Source organism: Salvelinus namaycush, chromosome 16 (assembly GCF_016432855.1).
Source record: "Salvelinus namaycush isolate Seneca chromosome 16, SaNama_1.0, whole genome shotgun sequence".
Classification (NCBI taxonomy): Eukaryota; Metazoa; Chordata; class Actinopteri; order Salmoniformes; family Salmonidae; genus Salvelinus; species Salvelinus namaycush.
In genome coordinates, this window is record NC_052322.1 from 28,665,478 (window position 1) to 28,687,789 (window position 22,312).

At 41.8% G+C, this 22,312-nt stretch overlaps 1 protein-coding gene across 1 annotated transcript; it reads left to right on the forward strand.

The window, feature by feature from the left end:
• The first annotated feature begins 2,980 nt into the window (after nucleotides 1-2,980).
• On the forward strand, nucleotides 2,981-21,723 carry LOC120061275 (cAMP-dependent protein kinase type II-alpha regulatory subunit-like). Its single transcript, XM_039010970.1, has 10 exons — nucleotides 2,981-4,314; nucleotides 13,338-13,373; nucleotides 15,914-16,050; nucleotides 16,368-16,474; nucleotides 17,305-17,458; nucleotides 18,378-18,479; nucleotides 18,587-18,661; nucleotides 18,757-18,822; nucleotides 20,010-20,148; nucleotides 20,833-21,723. Exons 1-10 carry the CDS (start codon nucleotides 4,065-4,067, stop codon nucleotides 20,952-20,954), a joined length of 1,188 nt encoding a protein of 395 aa, XP_038866898.1. The 5' UTR covers nucleotides 2,981-4,064; the 3' UTR covers nucleotides 20,955-21,723.
• The last annotated feature ends 589 nt before the right edge of the window (nucleotides 21,724-22,312 follow it).

A 22,312-nucleotide genomic window follows, 5' to 3' on the forward strand; every position in this document is an offset into this window, starting at 1 on the left:
ATAAAGTTATCTGTCTAACAGAACACAGAGGGTGTTATTTAATGGAAGCCTCTCCAACATAATCCAGGTAAAATCAGGAATTACCCAGGGCAGCTGTCTAGGCCCCTTACTTTTTTCAATCTTAACTAATGACATGCCACTGGCCTTGAGTAAAGCCAGTGTGTCTATGTATGCAGAATTTTTTTTCTTTTTTTCCCCCCACCTTTATTTAACCAGGTAGGCTAGTTGAGAACAAGTTCTCATTTGCAACTGCGACCTGGCCAAGATAAAGCATAGCAGTGTGAACAGACAACAACACAGAGTTACACATGGAGTAAACAATAAACAAGTCAATAACATGGTAGAAAAAAGAGAATCTATATACAATGTGTGCAAAAGGCATGAGGAGGTAGGCAATAAATCGAATAATTACAATTTAGCAGATTAACACTGGAGTGATAAATCATCAGATGATCATGTGCAAGTAGAGATACTGGTGTGCAAAAGAGCAGAAAAGTAAATAAATAAAAGCAGTATGGGGGTGAGGTAGGTAAATTGGGTGGGCTATATACCGATGGACTATATACCGATGGACTATACCGATGGATGCCTCAATACCATACATGTCAGCTACTACAGCGAGTGAAATCACTGCAACACTTAACAAAAACCTGCAGTTAATTTCAGAATGGGTGGCAAGGAAGAACTTAGACCTAAATATTTCAAAAACTAAAAGCATTGTATTTGGGACAAATCATTCACTAAACCCTAAATCTTGTAATAAATAATGTGTTAATTGAGAAAGTTGAGGTGACTAAACTGCTTGGAGTAACCCTGGATTGTAAACTGTCATGGTCAAAACATGCTGATAAAACAGTAGCTGAGATGGGGAGAAGTCTGTCCATAATAAAGAGCACTCTGCCTTTTTAACAACACTATGAACTAGGCAGGACCTACAGGCCCTAGTTTTGTCGCACCTGGACTACTGTTCAGTTGTGTGTCACAAAGAGGGACCTCGGAAAATTACAATTGGCTCAGAACAGGGCAGCACAACTGGCCCTTAAATGTACACTGAGAGCTAACATTAATAATATGCATGTAAATCTAAATGGCTCAAAGTGGAGGAGAGATTGACTTCATCACGACTTGTTTTTGTAAGAAGTGTTGACATGCTGAAAGCACCAAGGTGTCTGTTTAAACTACTAGCAGACACCTCGGACACCCATGCATACCCCACAAGACATGCCACCAGAGGTCTCTTCACAATCCCCAAGTCCAGAACAGACTATGGGAGGCACACAGTACTACATAGAGCCATGACTACATGGAACTCTATTCCACATCAGGTAACTGATGCAAGCAGCAGTATTTGATTTTAAAAAATGGAACATGGAGGACTGTGTAGAGACACACACACCAGGCACAGACACACATACACATGATAAGACACACACTCTACACACTCTACACACACATACACATGGATTTTCTATTGTAGATATGTGATAGTAGAGTAGTGGCCTGAGGAAACACACTTAATGTGTTGTGAAAGGTGTTATGAAATGTAATGTCATGTAATATTTTCAATTGTATATCACTGCCTTAATGTTTATGGACCCCAGGAAGAGTAGCTGCTGCCGTGACACCAGCTAATGGGGATCCTTAATAAATACAAATACAAATTAAGCTGCCACTGGTTTGAACCAGGCCATTTCCGGTCACGTGACCGGATGAAGCCGTGAGGGAAGCATGGCCTGCTCAAAACAAACAGTAATCTGCAGCACTCGGTCATATTGTCACCCAGGGCCGGTGCTAGCCTTTTGGAGACCCTAAGCGAAAGATAATATGTTTGCAGTGTTACAGCTAATTTCCTGCAATTCCCATTTTGCAATGGGGTAGAGAGACATTATTTCAGTTTTAAACCTAATTTCTGGCAATTCTACACATTTTGCCTAGACGTATGCCATGTTAATGATATCAGAGTGAGCGTGACTAACAAAAAATCAATGTGGGCCCCCTGGAGGTCAGGGCCCCTGGACATGTGCTCTGCATGCCGCCTGGTTGGTATTTAATGATGTCTGAGTGAGTGTGACTAACAAAAAAATCCATGTGGGCCCCGGCATGTGCCCTGCATGCCTATTTGGTATTCGGACATGACTACTACAAGTTTAGATAGCTGGCTAGACTAATTTACCAATCAAAAAATTGTTAGCTGACATGGCTAATTGAGTGACTGTCAGTGACTGACATAACAAGAGAAAAAATGCTGATGCACAACCATGTGCAACCACTTATGCCTGGAGCAGGCCCTGTTGTCAACAATACAGCACGGTGCATCTTTCAGAAACATGCATCTATTTTCATTGGGAAGGCAGATAAAGATGTTTTATTTAAAGCAATCACTTTATCGAAATAATCAAACTCATTACTCCAAGTACTTAACGGTGCAATATGCAGAAATCGCTCAGCCATTTCCTGGTTGCAAAAATTCGAATAGTTCGACTAATTTCATTTTGTGACAAAAAAAGCAATGCATAATGTAGAGAATCATGGTACCATCTAAACCGCTGTGAAATATATTTTCAATAACCAAAAATGCTGTCTTTTCAGCTAGTTGAAGATGGTGTACAAATCCGAAAGTAAAAGATGCAAAAACGAAACTTAAGATCTGGAAATTGCACACATAGAACAGATCTTCTTAGACTTGCTTTCAATGAGAATGACAGATCTATAACTCACATTTCTATGTAAATATTACATATTGCAGCTTTAACCTGTCACTTTTCTTTTGAGCCGACTTCCCCGTCTGCCAGAACGGGGCACCCGGCTCACGCCCGGAGGAAGCCCGGTTCAAAATCGAATGTATTCAATGTTAACCCGGTTCACCCGGGGAATTAATCGAATCCCCTAATTGATCCTTGCGTGTCATGAGTCTTAGATTGGATTGGTACATTGGCATGTCAATCAACCGTGTCTACCACTCACCCCGAAGTAACGAAAAGAAGAGCCTCATCTGGAGGTAGAAACAGATTTACCGAAAATCACGAGTAACGTCGTTACCAATATTTATGCCACACATTTTTATTTTAACGTTGTAGAAACACTGGGTAATTCGGATTCAAGGTAACGTTTGGGTTGTTCCTGTCGCTCCTTGTCTACAGGGGCTTGGAATAAGCCGGGCTCGGATTGTCTGCTGCAACTGAACTGTCTGCCTGGACTCAGCAATAAGAAGTCAGCTGTTAGTTATAGCTACCGGCATTTAGCTTAAGGAACGTTATTGGTAGATTTTAGCCGCCATTACTTTATCCGTCTAATACGAAGGCGAAATACTAAGGATATTTAATTAGATGTTTCTGCTTTCCTCGAAACCAACTGGCTAGTACTGTAGTTAGCTAATCTAGCTAGCTAGCGTAACAAGTCCCAGCCCACCCATTAATTATATGTTAACGTTTGCTGGCTGGTGGTGTACTATACATCGCCTGTTCGCTGATCAGCTAAGTTTTTGATCGGATATTGATTGGATATACCACTAGCTGGCGGGGTTTGGTCGCTACCCTGGCAAAGAAACGAGCGAAAAAGAGGAGGCGAAATAAAGAGAACAGGGGGAGGACAGCGAGGGAACAAACTATAGTAACATTACTGTAGCTAACTACTAACGTTCGTTATCATTTGTGGCATCCATTTATTAGCCATCGAGCTAATTTGTCAGCTTGGTATAGCAGCAGCTAGCTATCTAGTTACCCAACTTGACAGCTCAGATATCATAAACGAACGTTAACGTCACTGGGGTTATATTGCTGTCTTTACACAACAAGACCGGCCTTCCATCGACAGTGTCACTACGTTACTTGCTTGAACATTTGTGTTAGCTAGCTAAGCAAATTTGCAACCTCCCGCTAACTGTTTATCAATGTCAGCAAGCTAACCCAGTTTTGTGAAGCTGTTGTAAGTGTCAGCTATCTCCCCCCAGTAGGAGCTGTAGCGTGCAACACATGGACGGCTATTGAATTCATATATTTTTTTGTACGAAAAACACAGTATACCTGAACATCTTTCTAGTTAGATAGCACCATCGAAAAACAGTCATGAGTATCGAGATACCGGTGGGATTGACGGAATTGCTGCAAGGCTACACTGTGGAGGTGCTTCGACAAAGACCAACAGACCTAGTGGAATTCGCCGTGCAATATTTCACGCGCTTGCGGGACACCAGAAGCCAAGATGGGGGCGGTGCTGCTGTCAAGCTCGGGAAGGGAGTGGTGTTCGATGGGGAGCCGATGCAAACAGAGTCAAATGGCGACGATGAAGACGGGTCCGATGAGTCTGATTTCGAGCGTAAGTTGCAGCCTGATGAGGCCGATTCACTTAATCATTCCCCAAACTGAATACGATCATGCGTAGTTGTTTTTTTGAAACTGATTTGATAGAGATGAGTACAGATGGATTGGACTAAGTCTGCACACCCAGTAACACTCCAGGACTGGAGTTGGAGAACCCTAACTAAACTAGTAAGACTTATGGCTGCAATCCTGTCTGTGACGTTATATAGGTTAGACATGTTATATCAGATGCCTGCTGATCTTACTGTTTAATGTCCTCAATGATGACATAAGTGCATTCACCACATACCAAAGCCATGAAAACCCTATTTACAGAAACAAGATGTGACCAGCATAACATCTGCCAGCCCAGGCTGTTCCCGGACATAAGATGCCAGGAAGTCCGCTGCTCTCTGCAGGCTGAGAGAGCAACGTGACCCAGATCGCATTGCTTTTCAGGGGCTGTTTTGTTATGAATGAACGTTCTGTTTTTGTCAATGAGCTCCGGTCTGTGATCACAGCAATTCCTAAATGTGTTTTCATTGGCTGGGGAATGACTTGGAATTCAGTTTAATCTCTGGCTGTATTTGGCGGTTGTGAGATTGCAATTACCTCATTGGTTTTATGTGTGGGGTGTGTGCAAACAGATCTGTAATGACAATCACATCTATTTGAATTCCTCTCTTAGTGGGGAAACCATCTCATGCATAACACAACTCCTCTTATACCCCCGAGAGGCAGACACTGACCCACTAGGACATTTCTTAATGTTATTGGCGTATTATAGCAGACTTTTTGTCCTCATGATAGGGTTCCCATCGTCGAACTTGATGTACTGAGGATAATCAAGTTTTGTAGCATGTTTGTGTAAGTGACCGTAGCTGAAGTAATATTCAGCTCCATAGTTGAAAGGGGCTATTCTGCGATTGCTACATCAATTTTCTGACTTAAATTCATACATTCTTGAAGACTAAAACATATAAATGCCTCATTAGATTAGTTAAATTGTGTAACCCCATCAGAACCCCAAATATAAGCTTGTTTTACTCCTTCGTAAACAAAGTAATTGTAATCAAACATTGTATACTGTAGCCTCAGCACATGGTTAAAACTGTCATTTTGATCTCATGGATGGTCAGTCCTTGTGTTCATAGCTATGTCTGTGCTTACATTTCTCCAGCCCTGTCCCTTAGCTATTTACCAAATCAGTGGAGGTGTGACCGCTTTGTTATTCTTTGAACTGTAGATTTCCCCTTTTAAGCTACTTAAATTAAGGTATAGTTTTGAAAACAAACTGTTGCATCAATCCTATTTTCCTGCATATACCCTGACTGCTTGCACAGAACGCAAGAGAAGTTACACAATTTCCCTAGTTAAAATAAGTTCATGTTAGCAGGCAATATTAAGTAAATATGCAGGTTTAAAAATATATACTTGTGTATTGATTTTAAGACAGGCATTGATGTTTATGGTTAGGTACACATTGGTGCAACGACAGTGCTTTTTTCGCGAATGCGCTTGTTAAATCATCACCCGTTTGGCGAAGTAGGCTATGATTCAATGGTAAATTAACAGGCACCGCATCGATTATATGCAACGCAGGACAAGCTAGATAAACTAGTAATATCATCAACCATGTGTAGTTAACTAGTGATTATGTTAAGGTTGATTGTTTTTTATAAGATATGTTTAATGCTAGCTAGCACCTTACCGTGGCTCCTTGCTGCACTCGCATAACAGGTAGTCAGCCTGCCACGCAGTCTCCTCGTGGAGTGCAATGTAATCGGCCATAATCGGTGTCCAAAAATGCTGATTACCGATTTGTTATGAAAACTTAATCGGCCCTAATTAATCGGCCATTCCGATTAATCGGTCGACCTCTAATTAAGAGAGGGAGTTTGTATAGGCAGAGAAGGAATGGTTTATACTGGCACTTCATAGCTTGTCTGATAGGGCATTATAAGGCCCTGTGAATAGATGAGTCACCTGAATGAAGACATGACAGACAGCAGACCATTGTGAGGTCACTTTGCTTCAGGTTTGCTGTAAACAGATTTTGGATCCCAAGAACAGGCCATACAACTCCCAGCTGCATGATTGCCAGGAACATGCCAAAACATTACATTTTCTTTCTGTCACAGAAGTTTGAAAATACACTCTTGGAAATATCCTAGTATTTCTGCATTACATACAAACTTTGAAAAACCCATTCGGGTGCCATTGAGAAGAGAAATGAACAAATGTCAGTTAGTCTTATGTGGCATGGACAGAGATTGGGCCCATATTGTGATACTTTACTATAGCAATCCCCCCCCCCCCCCCCCCCCCGGCCATCACTAGGGAAAATGTGGTCCCTGTCAGTTGTGCAACAGGTGACCTAATTACCAGTCCAGACTGTGCATTTAGGCTAATCTAATGGATAGCATCCCTTGAGAGCCACACTCCATACTGGCTTTAAAGCCGCTCCCCGTCTCTCCCTGTGAGTGTGAATGGGGAGGCAAACTAGGCATGCATGCAGTTTACTGCTTCATTTATTAGTCACGTTTTGAAAAGCATCTGAACTTTGGCACTTCCTCATTCCCTGCCCATTTCCTGTGGCAGAAAAATAAGGAAAATTACATCCTCGCTTTTATATGCATTTCACACGGCCCGCTCTCCCATATGCCATTTTTGCCATATGAAGTCACCACGTTGAAAGACGGGCAGTCACCGTGTTTAGTCACTTGGTCGTGGACCTTATGCGGCTTCCCTACACTGCAGGATGTGGAAACCATCCTTTTGGATCATTCTAATAACATATTGTCATGGAATGTATAATAACCTCAGTCTGATATGGCTAACAGTAAGACTGCAAACATTTTCTCTTGTTGCATGCTTTTCTTAACTATCTCACTTAGTTAATAATCTGTCTTTGTGCATCAATTAACCTTTCAGTTGATGATGCTACCGGTCCACAGTAATATCAACATTGAAATTGAAATCAAATTGAAAACAGACCGTCATGGCTGTCCTTCCCTGACTGTCTTTTCCATTTTCTCTCTCTCCCCTCTCGAACAGGATAGCTTCTCAATCTGATTAGACAAGGTGGTTTAGGGAGAAGATGTAATTTGTACGATTTAACTGGACAAAGGGGCTGTGAGGGTGGGATCACCAGACAGTCGCTGTAAAGATGCTGGGGGGGCCTTCAGGGCCTGGCTCTCTAACAAATAGATTTGTTGGTATTTATTATAGCATTTTATATATGATATATATTTAAAAACAATTTTATTTTTTATGTATGACCTTCTACTAGCAGACGCCTTTATCCCAAGCAACTACATTTTTGACGTATAGGCTACAATACATGAAAATGGTCATGGAAGATGTCTGACACCCCCCACAGAACAAACATAGAACAAATTTGTTGGCTTGTGGTGACCTTGTCCTGTCAGTGCAGAGGGAATACAGACTGGGCCGGCAACCTTGGCGCTGTCCTCACAAACACATTGGAGTGTGAATAAAGTGGACAGGCAGCGACCTTGCCTAATCACACAGTAGATAAAGCGCAGGGGTTCAGTAATAGTTCAGTCCTCAGCCATCCACAAGTGGCTTTGATACAGGCGTCTTTGCATAGCTTCAATAATTTATTATCTGAAAGGGCACCAGGGTGGGAAATTAACACACACCAAATGCTGGTAGATTTTGGCGTTGGCTGGTAGAATGTCTATTGCTACCAGCTACATTGGCAGGTGGTCACACAGAGCATTTGCAAGCATTTATTTTTTCTCTCAATCCAAAACCCATATGCAAAAATCAACATTTGTGTGTGTCAGCTCTGGAAGAGAGAATCTCAACAGTACTGTGGTGAAGCGGGTGGCTGGTAAAATTAGACATCCACCAGCCTGGCACCAGCACCACACTCTGATTTTTCAGGAGCAAGTCTAGTCTACACAGCTCTGTAAAGGCCAATATGTTCATATTTGGTTGCTAGGCATTCTGCCCAATCCCATTACCCATCTAGTATTTATTTGATAGTTTACATGCTTTCAATTGTTACACTTTAAACATAAGCCTGATAATGTGGGTTCAGGAAGCCTTTGTTACTTTAAATGGGCACAGATAGTGAGTCAGTGCTCTTTGTTACCACCACTACTGTCTCTCTGACCACACACCCTTCCACTGCTCTTCCTCCTAAAGTCTTTCTCTTGCCTTAGGCTATAGCCTTCCATTGCGGAGTTGTTACGTCTTTGGCCAAGGTCCTAGCTAGCGTGTCCGCCATTAAATTGGCACCCAGACAGCTCTGACATATAGGGGCTAACCCATCACTGACAGTCCAGAAGGGGTTAACAACGCAAGCTCTAAACAGGACATGGCCACTTCTCCTTTTAAGGACTAGTCTGGAGAATGAGAGGGGGGGAAACGTGGAGAGAGGGGACGAGTGAGTGTTGGGTGTAGTAAAGGAGGCAGATTGACAGGGGAGAGGGAAAGCTGGAAAAGACATGGGGAGAAAATATAGTTAATTTCCGTGAGTACGACAGTTGAAAGTCAAGCTGAAAATTCAGAGTAATCTCTTGTACCTCAGCACCTCCTCTTGCAAAGAGCAGAAACACAACGTGTGTGTAATGTTAATGTTCTCCATCACACAGTGGTAAACTTGTGGTGGGTGTGGGAAAATTAGACCCGTAAGTACATGTTTTTCCCAGTGTTTGGCCTGCCCTAGCAATTTCACTGACATACAATAAGACAAATGATTTTCAGCGGTCCTTGCTAAGCATGTCTGGTTGTACTGTGTGGCTGGGGCCTCTACAATCTGCTACCAAAACATGACAAAGTTATTAAGTCTCTAAAGCAGAACACTGGGCATGAACACTTGTATATGCTACCTTGCCACACCATCATCCTCATGTTCAGGGAAAATGGTGGACTGCACTGTGTGTGTGTGGATTTACTCATTACACAAGCCTAGTGACTAGTCTATACAGTGCTGTCGAAGAGTGCTGAGCACTGCATTTTGGGATGTGCCACATTGACTGGTGACGTCTAGCAATATAAATGCACATTGTTGGTTGCATGGCGGACTAGGAGTGAATGCAGACCATGGCAACGCTCCTTGACCCATCATCAGGGCTTTTTGGAACATGTTTGCATTAACATAGGTTTGTGTGAGCAAGACCAGGGCTGAAATTGAACAGGTCTCCCTGGAAAACATTTTCAATTGTTAGACTATCCTGGCTAAATAATTTAAAAAATGAAAGGCCTAGCCTATAAACATACAGGGGGAAAACACACACACCCACACACAGATGGGCCCTCTTGAGACAAGCAGTGAGTAGGCTACATCCATGTGTTTAAATAAAAAATAAAGATGGAATATAGACAAGATTAGCCTTAGTTCATACTTCACTGTCTGTGGTTTGGGCACAGAGTTACTTGAATAAGGTAGTCTGTTACTGATGACAGTTGCTTGAAAAATAAAGTAATCAGTAACGTAATCCTTTTCAATTACTCAGAATGAGTAATGTAATCCTATTACATTTGGAATACTTTTGAATTACTTTCACTTTTAACACCCAGACATACTTAAAACATGAATCTAACATAGCATTTTTTAAATTTAGTAACATGAGCATTTCCAAATGGGGACTAGCGTGAGAGTATATCCTATAATTCACACATTCTATTTGATGTGTAAGAGCATAGTCACAGGGCTCCAAACTAACATTTTAAATTGGTGGCACCAGCCCATGACTTGGTTGCGCCACAATTGCAGTGGGGTCACGCAATTGAACACATTTCTAGTCTTTCAAAGTGTTTCATTCACATGTGTACTAGACTACGAAAGCCGTATGATTCAAGAAATAAAGTTGATTCTAACAACATGTTCAGGCACGAATGCATGACACCAGATATCTTGATGTGCAACCTGAACCAGCGTTTGTCATGAATTCGGTGTATGATAACTAGGCAATAAAGGTTCCAGAATTTTTAGATATATTTTTGGGTTCAATAGACATGAATTATTCTACATCTTTTTGGGCACTAATATCACACAGGCTAATTCATTTGGGGTTAATTCACCAGTTGAGGAAGTAGTTAGCTAGATGGCCAACTCAAAATATAGCCTATTACCATAAGAGGCCATCCACACTTGATGGGCGATCAGCAGAACAATAGAATCTTTGAGAGCATGTGATAAGTCTTGATGGTGTGCAAAATGACAGGAATGACAATTTCCTCTTGCCATGAGATGAAGTAATCCCGACACTAATAAGCTGTTTTTAATAATGTAACTGTAATCAGATTTTAGATTTAGTTAATTTTTGTAATCAGATGATGTAATCCCAGTTACATGTAATCCGTTACTACCCAACCCTGCTTGGGCCTCACTGATTATTGGTTAGGAGGCTGTGTCAAAACAATTAGATTAGCAGAAGAGATGTCCTGGATCAGCACAGAGGAGCATCAACAACAAGCTAGCAGACACTATGGCTGCGTCTGAGTTGGCACCCTGTCCACTATGGCTGCGTCAAGGAATTAGTAGCCAATGGCTCGCCAATAATTAAAATGAATAGAACGGGTGTCCCCATTCAAGTCAATGATGGCATAATGGGTGGACCTTGTTCTATTCATTCCATTTCTATGGACTCGCCTTCCAGCTCATCTCTTGCCGCTGTGCCATCTCATATCTCAGACTATATATTTATTAATGTGGTTCCTGAGTTACGATGATACACTTTTCCAGGCATTGTGAGATCTGAGCAGTGTGACAGCCTTGACTGCAATAAAGATTGTTTTCATGGGGAGTCAGGTGTATACAGCTGTGGCAGTATCTAAAAGAGAGAGCTCCCTGCCAGGCTAGCCGCCTCTGTTGTCCTTGCTGCTTCCATGGCTGGCTCTGCCCCGGAGGCAAAGTCAGTCATGTTGGTTTGGAGACACAGACGCCCCTGTCCTGTCCCTGCGGTGCTCTAACCATAACAGTATGCCAACACTGAGCATGTGCTGATTTAACCCCCAGTCTCCCCCTACTCCCCCACCCTCCAGCCACACAACTACACTTCCCTTCTCAATGTCCTTGTGTGTTCCTGCTCTGCCCAATAGGCCATTGACACTGGTTGCTGCTTCACAGCCCTGTCTTTATAAACAGTCACTCTGTCTGTGCATATGAGATGATGCTCTGTCATGTTCATGTGGGGCCAAGAGAAACTCTTCTCCAGGCGTTGAGGTCTGATCAACTGCACGGGGGGCTGTCGAAGGCTGCAAGAACGTAACCAGCGAGCACAAACACTTCATTCCTTTTTGCATTTGTTTCCTTTTCCACTTTATCATGGTTTCTTTCTTTTTTTTACAGGGGTGGGCATGAACAAGGAGGGAAAAAGGGAGGGACTAAGAGAGAGTGAGAGACTGACAGACAATGAGTGTGAGTGGGGATTGAGAGGAGAGAAAGCCGGAGAGAGCAATAGGCGGAAGGGTGAGGGAAGTCTGTTCAACGAACAAGTACCACTTTGATTGTCTTTAGCTCTAGCTGCAATTAGTAGGGCCAGCAGACAATGATAACGTCTCGTCGTTATGGGAGTTTGTGAGTGGGTGTTTGGGTAGAGGGGGGACCTATTACTTAGGAATAAGTGGTTTCAGGAGGGAGAGGTTGTTATGGCAATGAGGTCTTCTTTGTATTTTGTTGTCATGGCAACTTCAGGCACTTGCTATCCCCCACACGTGATGACGGGCAAGAGCACTTCATACACTCTCCTTACACAGCACATGCAAACACGCATGTCCTTGCACAATGACACACTTAGTCTACACTCATCCCCTGGTTCCCACAAATGCACTTTAGTATAATGACACTGAAACAACCATTATGTTAATGTGACTATAGTGTTTCCCCTAGGATCTGTTTGAGCAGCGGTGGCAAAGGTTGGGGGGGTTCTCTTTGCTGCGGGGGTCCGTGCACATGCCCCCTGGGAAATGTTTATTTGTAGAACGACTGTGAGGTGACTTTTTAAAAATATATTCTACTCTAAAAATCCATGAAAATGTAATTATGTTAACACCATCTGAAACGTGACACATGCTTGCCACTGCACTGTAGAGAGATGAGGAGCAAGCGGTGGCTGTGCGCTCGAGGCTCTCATTTGTACCAATGCTCGCTCTGTTGGCTAGAAATATGTTGGAACTTGTCACTCTGATCTTAAAGCGATAGTGCAAGATTTTGACTGATGCACTTTTTCTATACTGAACAAAAATATAAATGCAACATGCAACAATTTCAACGTTTTGACTGAGTTACAATTCATATAAGGAAATCCGTCAATTCAAATAATTTCGTTAGGCCTTAATCTATGAATTTCACAACTGGGCAGGGGCGTAGCCACTGGGGAGCCATGACCAGCCAATCAGAATTAGTTTTTCCCCACAAAAGGGCTTTATTACAGACAGAAATACTCCTCAGTTTCATCAGCTGTCCATGTGGCTGGTCTCAGACGACCCCGTAGGTGACGAAGCCTCATTTTGGAGGTCCTAGGCTGGCGTGGTTACACGTGGTCTGCGGTTGTGAAGCCGGTTGGACGTACTGCCAAATTCTCTAAAACAACATTGGAGGTGGTATATGGTACAGAAATTAACATTTAATTCTCTGGCAACAGCTCTGGTGGACATTCCCGCAGTCAGCATGCCAATTGCACGCTCCCTCAACTTGAGGTATCTTTGGCATTGTGGTGTTTGACAAAACTGCACATCTTAGTGGCCTTTTATTGTCCCCTGCACAAGGTGCACCTGTGTAATGGTCATGCCATTTAATCAGCTTCAAAATCCATAAAAGAGCTGTTAAATTCTACTTTTGTGTGTTATTTTGTCTGGCTTTATTGCAGTGTAGAAGATTGTGTGTGTGTGTCGGCCCGGTCTCATTTCATGTGTTTGAGTTGTTTTTCTCTGCCGTTTCAAGAGTGCTAGCGATGTCAGAGGTCGTAACCACAGGCTCTACAGTTGCAGCGAAGTGTGAACTGTGAACAGGAGAGAGTGTTAACCAACTCTCTCCCTCCCTTTCTCCCTCCCTCTCTCCAGCCCCTCCTCCCAGCAGATATAACCGGAGAGTGTCAGGTAAGTCCTGTTTGATGTCACTACTCACTAATGCACTGTTATTCAAACTTTTTCAGCAGGGACCCAGTTTTTTTTTTTTTCGTCCAATTTTCTTGGTACCCCATTTTTCTCGCCAGTATTGCTGGCGTCTCCAATTCTAATGGCACAACCTTAAAATCTGTAAATTGTTGTTTTCACATCAACAAATAAACTTCAGTTCATTAGGCTACACTTTAATCTCTCTAGAACCAAAACATACATTTACTCAATATTTTTATTTTTCAAATGATCTTTCTCAGGAAAAATGATTCACACCCCTTTACGTTTTCCACATTTTTGTCACTGATCTACACGCAATACCCCATAATGTCAAAGTGGAATTTTGTTTGTAGAAATGTTTTTTAAATTAATAATACATTTTAAAAATCAAATGTTTTGCCAATAAGTATTCAACCCATTTTTTTTTTAATGGCAAGCAAGCCTAAATAAATTCACAAGTAGAAATGTGCTTAACAAATCACATAAGTTGCATGTACTCATTCCATCTTTCAATAATAGTTAACATGATTAATCACTTCCCCATCTTTGTACCCCACACATACAATTATCTGTAAGGTCCCTCAATCTAGTAGTGAATTTCAAGCACAGATTCAACCACAAAGAAAGGGATGTTTTTCCAATGCTTCGCAAAGAAGGCAGAAGCTGAATATCCCTTTGAGTATGGTGAAGTTATTGCAATTATCAATACACCCAGTCACTTCTGCTCAGGAATTTCACCATGAGGCCAATGGTGACTTTAAAACAGTTCAAGTTTAATGGCTGTGATATGAGAACTGAGGATGGATCAACAACATTGTAGTTACTCCACAATATTAACCTAAATGACAGAGTGAAAAGAAGTCTATACAGAATTTTTTTTTTCCAAAACGTGCATCCTGTTTGCAACAAAGTACTAAAGTAATACAGCAAAACATATTTTCAAGCATGGTGGTGGCTGCTTTATGGTATGTGCTTATCATCGACATGGACTAGGGAGTTTAACATAAAAAGAAATGGAATACAGCTATAAGCACAGGCAAAATCCTAGAGGAAACCTGGTTGTCTGCTTCCTACCAAACACTGAGAGACTAATTCACCTTTTCAGCAGCACAATGCCCTAAAACACAAGAACAAATATACACTGGAGTTGCTTACCAAAACGACATTAGATGTTCCTGATTGACCTAGTTAAAGTTGACTTAAATCGACGTGAACATCTATGGCAAGACTTAAAAATGGCTGTCAAGCTATGATCAACAATCAACTTGACAGCTTGAATTTTTTAAAAGAATAATGGGCAAATATTGTTCAATTCAGGTGTGCAAAGCCATTAGACTTTCCCAAGAACACTCACAGTTCTAATCGCAGCCAAAGGTGGCGCTTCAAAGTATTGACTCAGGTGTGAATGCTTATGTAAATGAGATGTTTCTGCATTTTCATGTTCAAGAAATTTGACATTTCTACAAACGTGTTTTCACTTTGTCATTATAGGGTATAGTGTGTAGATAGGTGAGAACAAACATCTATTTAATCCATTTTGAATTCCGGCTGTAACAGTGGAATAAGTCAAGGGGTATGAATACTTTCTGAAGGCACTGTGTATATCTTTTTTTGCCTACCCCACTGCAATTCCGGGGGTCACCCACCCGACTTTGAATAGTACTGCCCCAATGTAATCTGCAGCCGCGATGTTTGTTTGCATATTAAGTGTTTGTGCTTTGATCTGGTGTCATCTTACCTGCCCTCTTTATGCCTGCTTGGTGTTGACACTAAGTTACTGGTTGTCTTAATGTATCACTGAACACTGATAACTAGTAGGTGTGTGTCACACTGATATTAGTCCCCTGGAGCGTGGTTTACAATGTTTTCCCTCATTGTGTCCAGCACACCGAGTAATCCCTTACTATGAGTCTTTAGGTGTGTTGATTCTGGTCCTAATATTGTACCCCCAGGCCCGTATGTGTTACAGTATAAGTTAGAACTCTTTGCCCCACCATGTTCAAATTTAAGTGTTACGGTAATATTGTTCCCCCAGTATGTGTTAAAGATTACCCCCCCCCAAGCATCTGTTAGTCTAAGTGGTAATAGATGGCAATAGTAATGGCATATTTTTGTAGGCACTAACTCCGCCATGGCTCGTTGGCCAAAGCCTATTGGGAAATGAATGGCGTTTTTGTATGAACGCCGGAAATAAGGTCTCTGTGGTAACACAGGCTTAGGAGATCTTACTTTTTGTACATTTTGAATAATTTATGTAATCAAAACTTTAAGCACATGCAGCACATAAAGGTCATGTTAACTGACTGATATTATCTCATAAAACAAAACATATAACATCTAAGCTTGTGTTAACCTCAGACTTTATTTTCAGCATTTATCCCAAAATCCCATTCTGTCACCATTCATTTCCACCATAGGAATGACTGAACAAACCAGAGGTAACTCAGTTTTTTAGGACTACAAGCTGGCAATCTCTGTTTACCCCCCAAGTGTTTGTTACAATCTAAGTGTTCTCACGCCAGTGTGCGCGGAGGCCTTTAACCCAGACGACGATGACGAGGTGGAGGAGCCGAGGGTGGTGCATCCTAAAACAGACGTGCAGCGCTGTCGACTGCAGGACGCCTGCAAAGATATTCTACTGTTCAAGACCCTGGAACAGGTAGAAAAGATGAGACAGAAGTTTTAACCACACAGTGACAGGAAACCCCAACAGGCTATTAGAGTGTAACGGGCCACACCGTCGTATGCACTTCTGTTCTAATGGGTTGTAGATCACATTGACTCATAAAAGGTTAAGGTTTCCTGGTCTTTACTTACTGGTACACTCGGTAACACTCAGTAATACACAAGCTGCCAGACAGGCACAACTCACTCTGTCCATTATTAAGTTGAGTAGTTTTTTCAGACAGTGATTGTGCTGTCTTTGTTCTCAATCATCCTCATTCCCTCCTCCTGCTGCCCTCTCCTCCCTCACAGGAACAGATCTCAGAAGTCCTGGACGCCATGTTTGAACTGCGCGTCCAGCCCCAGGAGCATGTCATCGACCAGGGAGACGATGGAGACAACTTCTACGTGATCGAGAGGTGTGTGTGTGCGTGCACGGTTTCTTCAGAATCGTTACAATCAAGGCATTCACTAGAAAGCAGCGTTCATACCAAACACACCACAATACAATTGGCCGTCTCACAACAAGTCCCCCTTGAGCCTTATTTTACTAGTTGTTGTTTCCGCCATGTGTCCTAGGCTTCATGGGTGTTTCCCAAATGGCACCCTATTCCCTATATAGTGAACAACTTTTGACCAGAGCCCTGTGGGCCCTGATCAAAAAAAGTGGACTACATGGGGAATAGGGTGCCATTTTGACACAGCGTATCAGTGGGCTTATTCTCTGCACCTTAAGCTCCCTCCTCAGTCATGCTAGTGCCTCACCCTGAGAGGCTTAGGGCTAGATGCACGTCATAAGCATGTTAAAACCTATTCCCTCCCTGTGTGTTGCCTTGCAAAGCCTCATGGGAAACCCCCTGGTCACCTACATAGCCAAGTGATCATCATACTAATCCCCCCAAACAAAGTTAATGCTCACTGGCAACCACAGCACAATACAACCCAGGCAGCCAATCAGATGGTGTATCATCCAAAAATACCAAATAAATTCCCAGAACTGAGCTCCTCGTGCTGTTAGTCCCCCTCCCCCTGGTTGGTTAATCCCAAGAGTAGAGCCCAATACTCCAATTATTTTTTACAAAAAAATCACTAACTGCAGCAGATTTAGATCAGTGATCAACTTTATTATAGATGAAGATTAGTCTGCAAATATCTCCTATGTTATTACTATACACAATACATTTTGTAGAGAGCTCAAATATTATTAGAGCATTCTTAATTTCTCTCCCTCCCCCTCTTCTTCTTCCAGAGGAATCTATGACATAGTGGTACTGATTGATGGCGTAGGAAAGTGTGTGGGCCAGTATGACAACAAGGGCAGCTTCGGGGAGTTGGCACTGATGTACAACACCCCCCGTGCTGCCACCATCATTGCCACCCAGGAGGGGGCGCTCTGGGGCCTGGTGAGACTCATGCACACACACACTGGCCTGACCCTCTGACCTCTAGTTCACTGCTGTGCTCTGCCACAGCACCTCCCTGTGGACACTAGGGAGAATGGTAAACATAATGGCATTACAGATACAAGATTTACCACAGAGTTTCTAAACCCAGACATCGCAAGATTTCCGGGAACGCTTGCCAAACAAACCGGGCCAGTTTTTGGGGTTTGAAAAGTCAATGAGAGAAGTGAAAAATAGTTCCTTATTTGTACATTTTCTCAATCTAAAGGCACAACCTAGATTTGAGCCAATGTCTTAAGTAGTTGAATATGTTAGTACTCCAACCTCGTGAGTGACAAACTGACACCTTTTTTTCATTTTTGTCAAACTACTTCATATCGATATAAAAATAGTTTTACTGCTTGCACATGCTCAGTTCAGCGCGAGACGACCGTTAGACCCGATGACGTGTTTCTACTCATAAGCTTAGCTAGCCAATGTCGCCATGACATCGCCGACAAGTCTGATTGCGATTTCTGTTGGAGAAGCAGTTTTAGCCCATCTTGATTCTGTACTGTCTTTGGATTTCCTGTTTTGTTCTGTGTTTTTAAAGACCCACTCCAGCTATTTCTTTACTTTTCCCATTCAGGTGATACAGTGGGTGCCAGGGAGGCTGTTGTGGGTCTTTAATGTGTAGGAGATAGATCTTAGATTTTGTGCTTTGAGATTCTTTGGTCTTTAAGACTCTTTATGTAATGAAAAGTGCTATAAAAGTTTAATAAATGATTTATTATTAAAATGATTAATCATGATAGTAAATATTATAGAAGATTAGTACATCTATCCATACCTTTCGTCTGTTAGATAGGTAACCTATAGCAGGAGAATGAAACAGTTTGTTTCGGTGTGATTGTGTTATCCTGTCTGTGTGCACTACCAGGACCGGGCTACGTTCCGTAGGCTCATTGTGAAGAACAACGCCAAAAAGAGGAGGCTGTACGAGCAATTTGTCGAGTCTGTTCCTCTACTGAAGTCTCTGGAGGTGAGGGGGGAGGGGAAAGGGAGGAAGTTGAGGAAGCTCGACAGTGAAAAATGTAGGACTGATATTAATATCTCCCTTTGCTTTTCCTTATCAAACTTCTCTCTCAGTTATCTGAGAGGATGAAGATTGTGGATGTATTAGGAATGAAGACGTTTTCTGATGAAGAACGCATCATCATGCAGGTAGCGATGTTCTCCAAGATTCTCTTGGTATTACTGTAAAGCTTACTAGTAATGATGACCATGGACAATTGTAAACGGTTTGTGTTGCTGTGTAGGGGGACAGGGCAGATTGTTTCTACATTGTGGAGTCCGGAGACGTGAAGATAATGATGAAGAGCAAAGTAAGAGTAATTGTTTTCTCCTGTCATTTGTGCCTCATCACCAGAGAATGTGGAAAAAGTGGCTTTATTTTATGTTCATGTCACCCTGTGTTTTTCTCTTTTTCCTCATATGTACTGCTTAACCCTGCACCCAAACACAAAGATGGTATGACTAATAATCTGAATTATAATCATATTATTAATATGAATAGTAATAATAAAAGTTGAGCACGGCGTACCTTACAAAAAATCTGCAACATTTAGTGATTCGAATCAGAATATTTGTAAAATCTACAATCCACAAAATGTTGTGTCCCCCCCCCCCCCCCCCCAAAAAAAGAAATCCTATTTAAGCTAGCTAACAAACTATGGTTCCTAATGTTAGCTAGCACTAGACGGCTGTACCTGCATCAGAACTCCTTCTCATCCTAATAGTTTCTCCATCTGATTTCTTAGTAAATAGTGTGGCAGCACTTTGTTTATAAAACTGAACAGTGTAAGACAAAGTTTTACACTGAGGCTTTTTCATTTTTAGAATGCATTGATGTGCTGCTTTAAGTCTGTATTTCCATTCTTGTGCATTTGTTATTTTTTGCTGTCTTGTGTATTAGCTGGTGCAATTAAATTGATTTAAAAAAGTACTATCTTATATCCATGACAAAGCAAAACTAATTTTCTCATGGCTCTATCCAGACCTGGGTTCAAATAATATTTAGGTTATTTCAATTACTTTCAAATACATTTTGAAGTAGTTTGGATATTTTTTCTCAGAAAATACAAGTAGTTGAATATTGGGATGTATTTTCAAATATTTAATACTCCATGTATTTGAACCCAGGTCTGTTTGTTCCTAGGGGTATTTGAAAAAATGTATTTGGAGAAAAGTATTTGAAAATAGTTTTAGGATAGTTATTTGAAAATACTTCAAATAGAAGTAGCTGATCTGGCCACATTTATTTATTTGAAAATACACCAAGTATTTAAATAACATACTTAAATACGCATGTATTAGTGAACAACATGTCTGGGCTTCCTTGGCACTTCGTGGCTCGTGTGCCATGATAAAACATTTTGTGAATTTTGAAATCGGCAACCAGTCATTTGAATCGGCGGCAAATTATTAAAATCATCGTAAACAAAATCAGCCCCAACCCATCCTGTCCTCTCCTTTTTCTGTACCCTGCTCTCACTCCCCCTCTCTCCCCCAGACAAAGGTGAACCAGGAGGATAATGTGGAGGTGGAGATCACCCGCTGTAGCAGGGGTCAGTACTTTGGGGAGCTGGCACTGGTCACCAACAAGCCCCGCGCTGCATCAGCGTATGCTGTGGGAGAGGTCAAGTGCTTGGGTAAGGCCACTTAAACTGACACACATATGTGTAGATGTATTATTTTAAAGGCCCTGGGCTCTGAGTGGGTGTTCATCAGTGTGACAGAGTGGTATTTTCCCTGAATCTCTTAACTGCAGATTACTGGCTTGTAAGTGTTCTAGATGAGTATCTCTCCTTCACTGTCTCTCAGTACCTAATGCAGAGATGTTTCCCTCAGACAAACAGGTGTTAGTGTGATGCTCTCTCTCTCTCATAGTGATAGATAGTCATCTCTCTTATGACTTCAAAGTGTACACACATCTAACAATTCTACAGGTGTAGAGTGCAAAAATGTTCATTTGAAAGTAGTGTGCTCTACTGTAGTTTTATCTCAGTGTTTTGACTGGAAGGTCTAAATCCGGCTCAACCCATGTGGTGGTTAAAAGCTAAGCATGGCAAAGAACTTTTGGAAATAAACTATACAGGAGCATAGGCTACAACAGTGCATTTCTATTTCTTTACCAGTACACACTATTCATAAAGCATCTCAGAGTAGGAGTGTCAATCTAGAATCAGTGTTGCTTTTTACATCCTAATGAATAAGATGACATGGACAGGGGGCACCTGATCCTAGATCAGCGCTGTTTCTCCGAGACACCTTATGAGTACGGGCCCATCTATCTGTTGTGCAGCTGTGTGAGTGATTCTGTCTATGTTTTTCAGTAATAGACATTCAGGCGTTTGAGCGTCTGCTGGGTTCCTGTAAGGAGATCATGAAGAGGAACATCACCCACTACGAGGAACAGCTGGTGGCTCTGTTCGGCTCCAGCATGGACCTGAAATGACCACCCTTCTCCGTGCCTTACACACACGCTCACATATGCGCAAATTTACATTGATGAACAGATACATAGACATTGAGACACGCCCACTTACACCCTGACACATTTTCTAGCTTAACACACTCCTTTGTAAGCTCACGCATAGGTACACACACTTTCTACTCACCCCTAAATATCACACACACACAGACATTCTCAGTTGCTTGAACCTGCTCCAGCCAATTGAAAAAGCAACGTCCCTGCTGTTACCACTCTAACGCCACCACAGCTCAGCAAGGGCATCACACACACATACAGGCTTGCCCTTTTCTCACACACACACACAAACCTCAGCCAAGGACACATGCACACACAGACACCTGGTGAAAAAGAAACAAATTAAAAAGTCTAAAATGCCCCCCAAAAATGAAAAGGTTTAAAGAGAAGTTTTAGAAACATTTTATGAAGATGAACAGAAGCTTTGATAAAATATTATTTCAATAAAAAGTGTTTCCTCTTTGGGGTTGAGTCCTTCCTGAAAGCTCTCCTACTGTTGATTGATTCAGTGCCGGTGATTACCACAGAATACCCTATGTTTCAGGGCTATTGTTGTTATCATTAACTCCACACATGTATTGATTCATGTATTATTATATATTCATTTTGTTTTACTTTGACCTATTCAGATAAAGTACCATCTCCGACAATGTAAAAGAAAAATATAGTGCTTATTTCTCCTTGATCAATCTGAATGAGTTGTCCTGGATAAGAATAAAGCAAACATTTTGTTAAACTGCCCTGTCTTTATTATATTGCTGTTTATCAGTGTGTTGGAGGTTTTAAGGGATAGTTTGAGGCTGCAGGCAGTTCTCACTGGCTTTCCAGTTCTTCTCATTCTCTCCCTGACTAAAGATGGGGTGAAAATATACATTTAATTAATGTTATGGTTTCCTGGCTATGGAAGAGTTATTGTTTAATGCAGGGGGGGCATCAACCCCTATTTAACCCTGAATAAGTGAAAGTCATATCCATGAAATACATCCTCCAATGATTTCTGAACGTTTCCTTTTGAAAAACGATATTCCAAGCATGTGTACACACTAAAGGGTAAAAAAAGTTGAGCAAAATAGTTTTTTTTTTTTTTTTAGACACAACGGCAAACTTCAAGGAGTTGGTCTGATACACTATGTCATCAGTCTCCCCCCTTGCTTGAGCAGCAATAGAGAACAACCCCGTCCCCACAGAGCCGTGGGTGTTGCTGCGTTTTTTTAGCCCGCACTACAGAAGGCTTTATCGGACCGCTAATATAGGATATTTTTGGGGGGTATGCTGATTTTTCAGGGTGTGCTGCAGCACATCAGTATCCCTACTTCCTGCTGCTA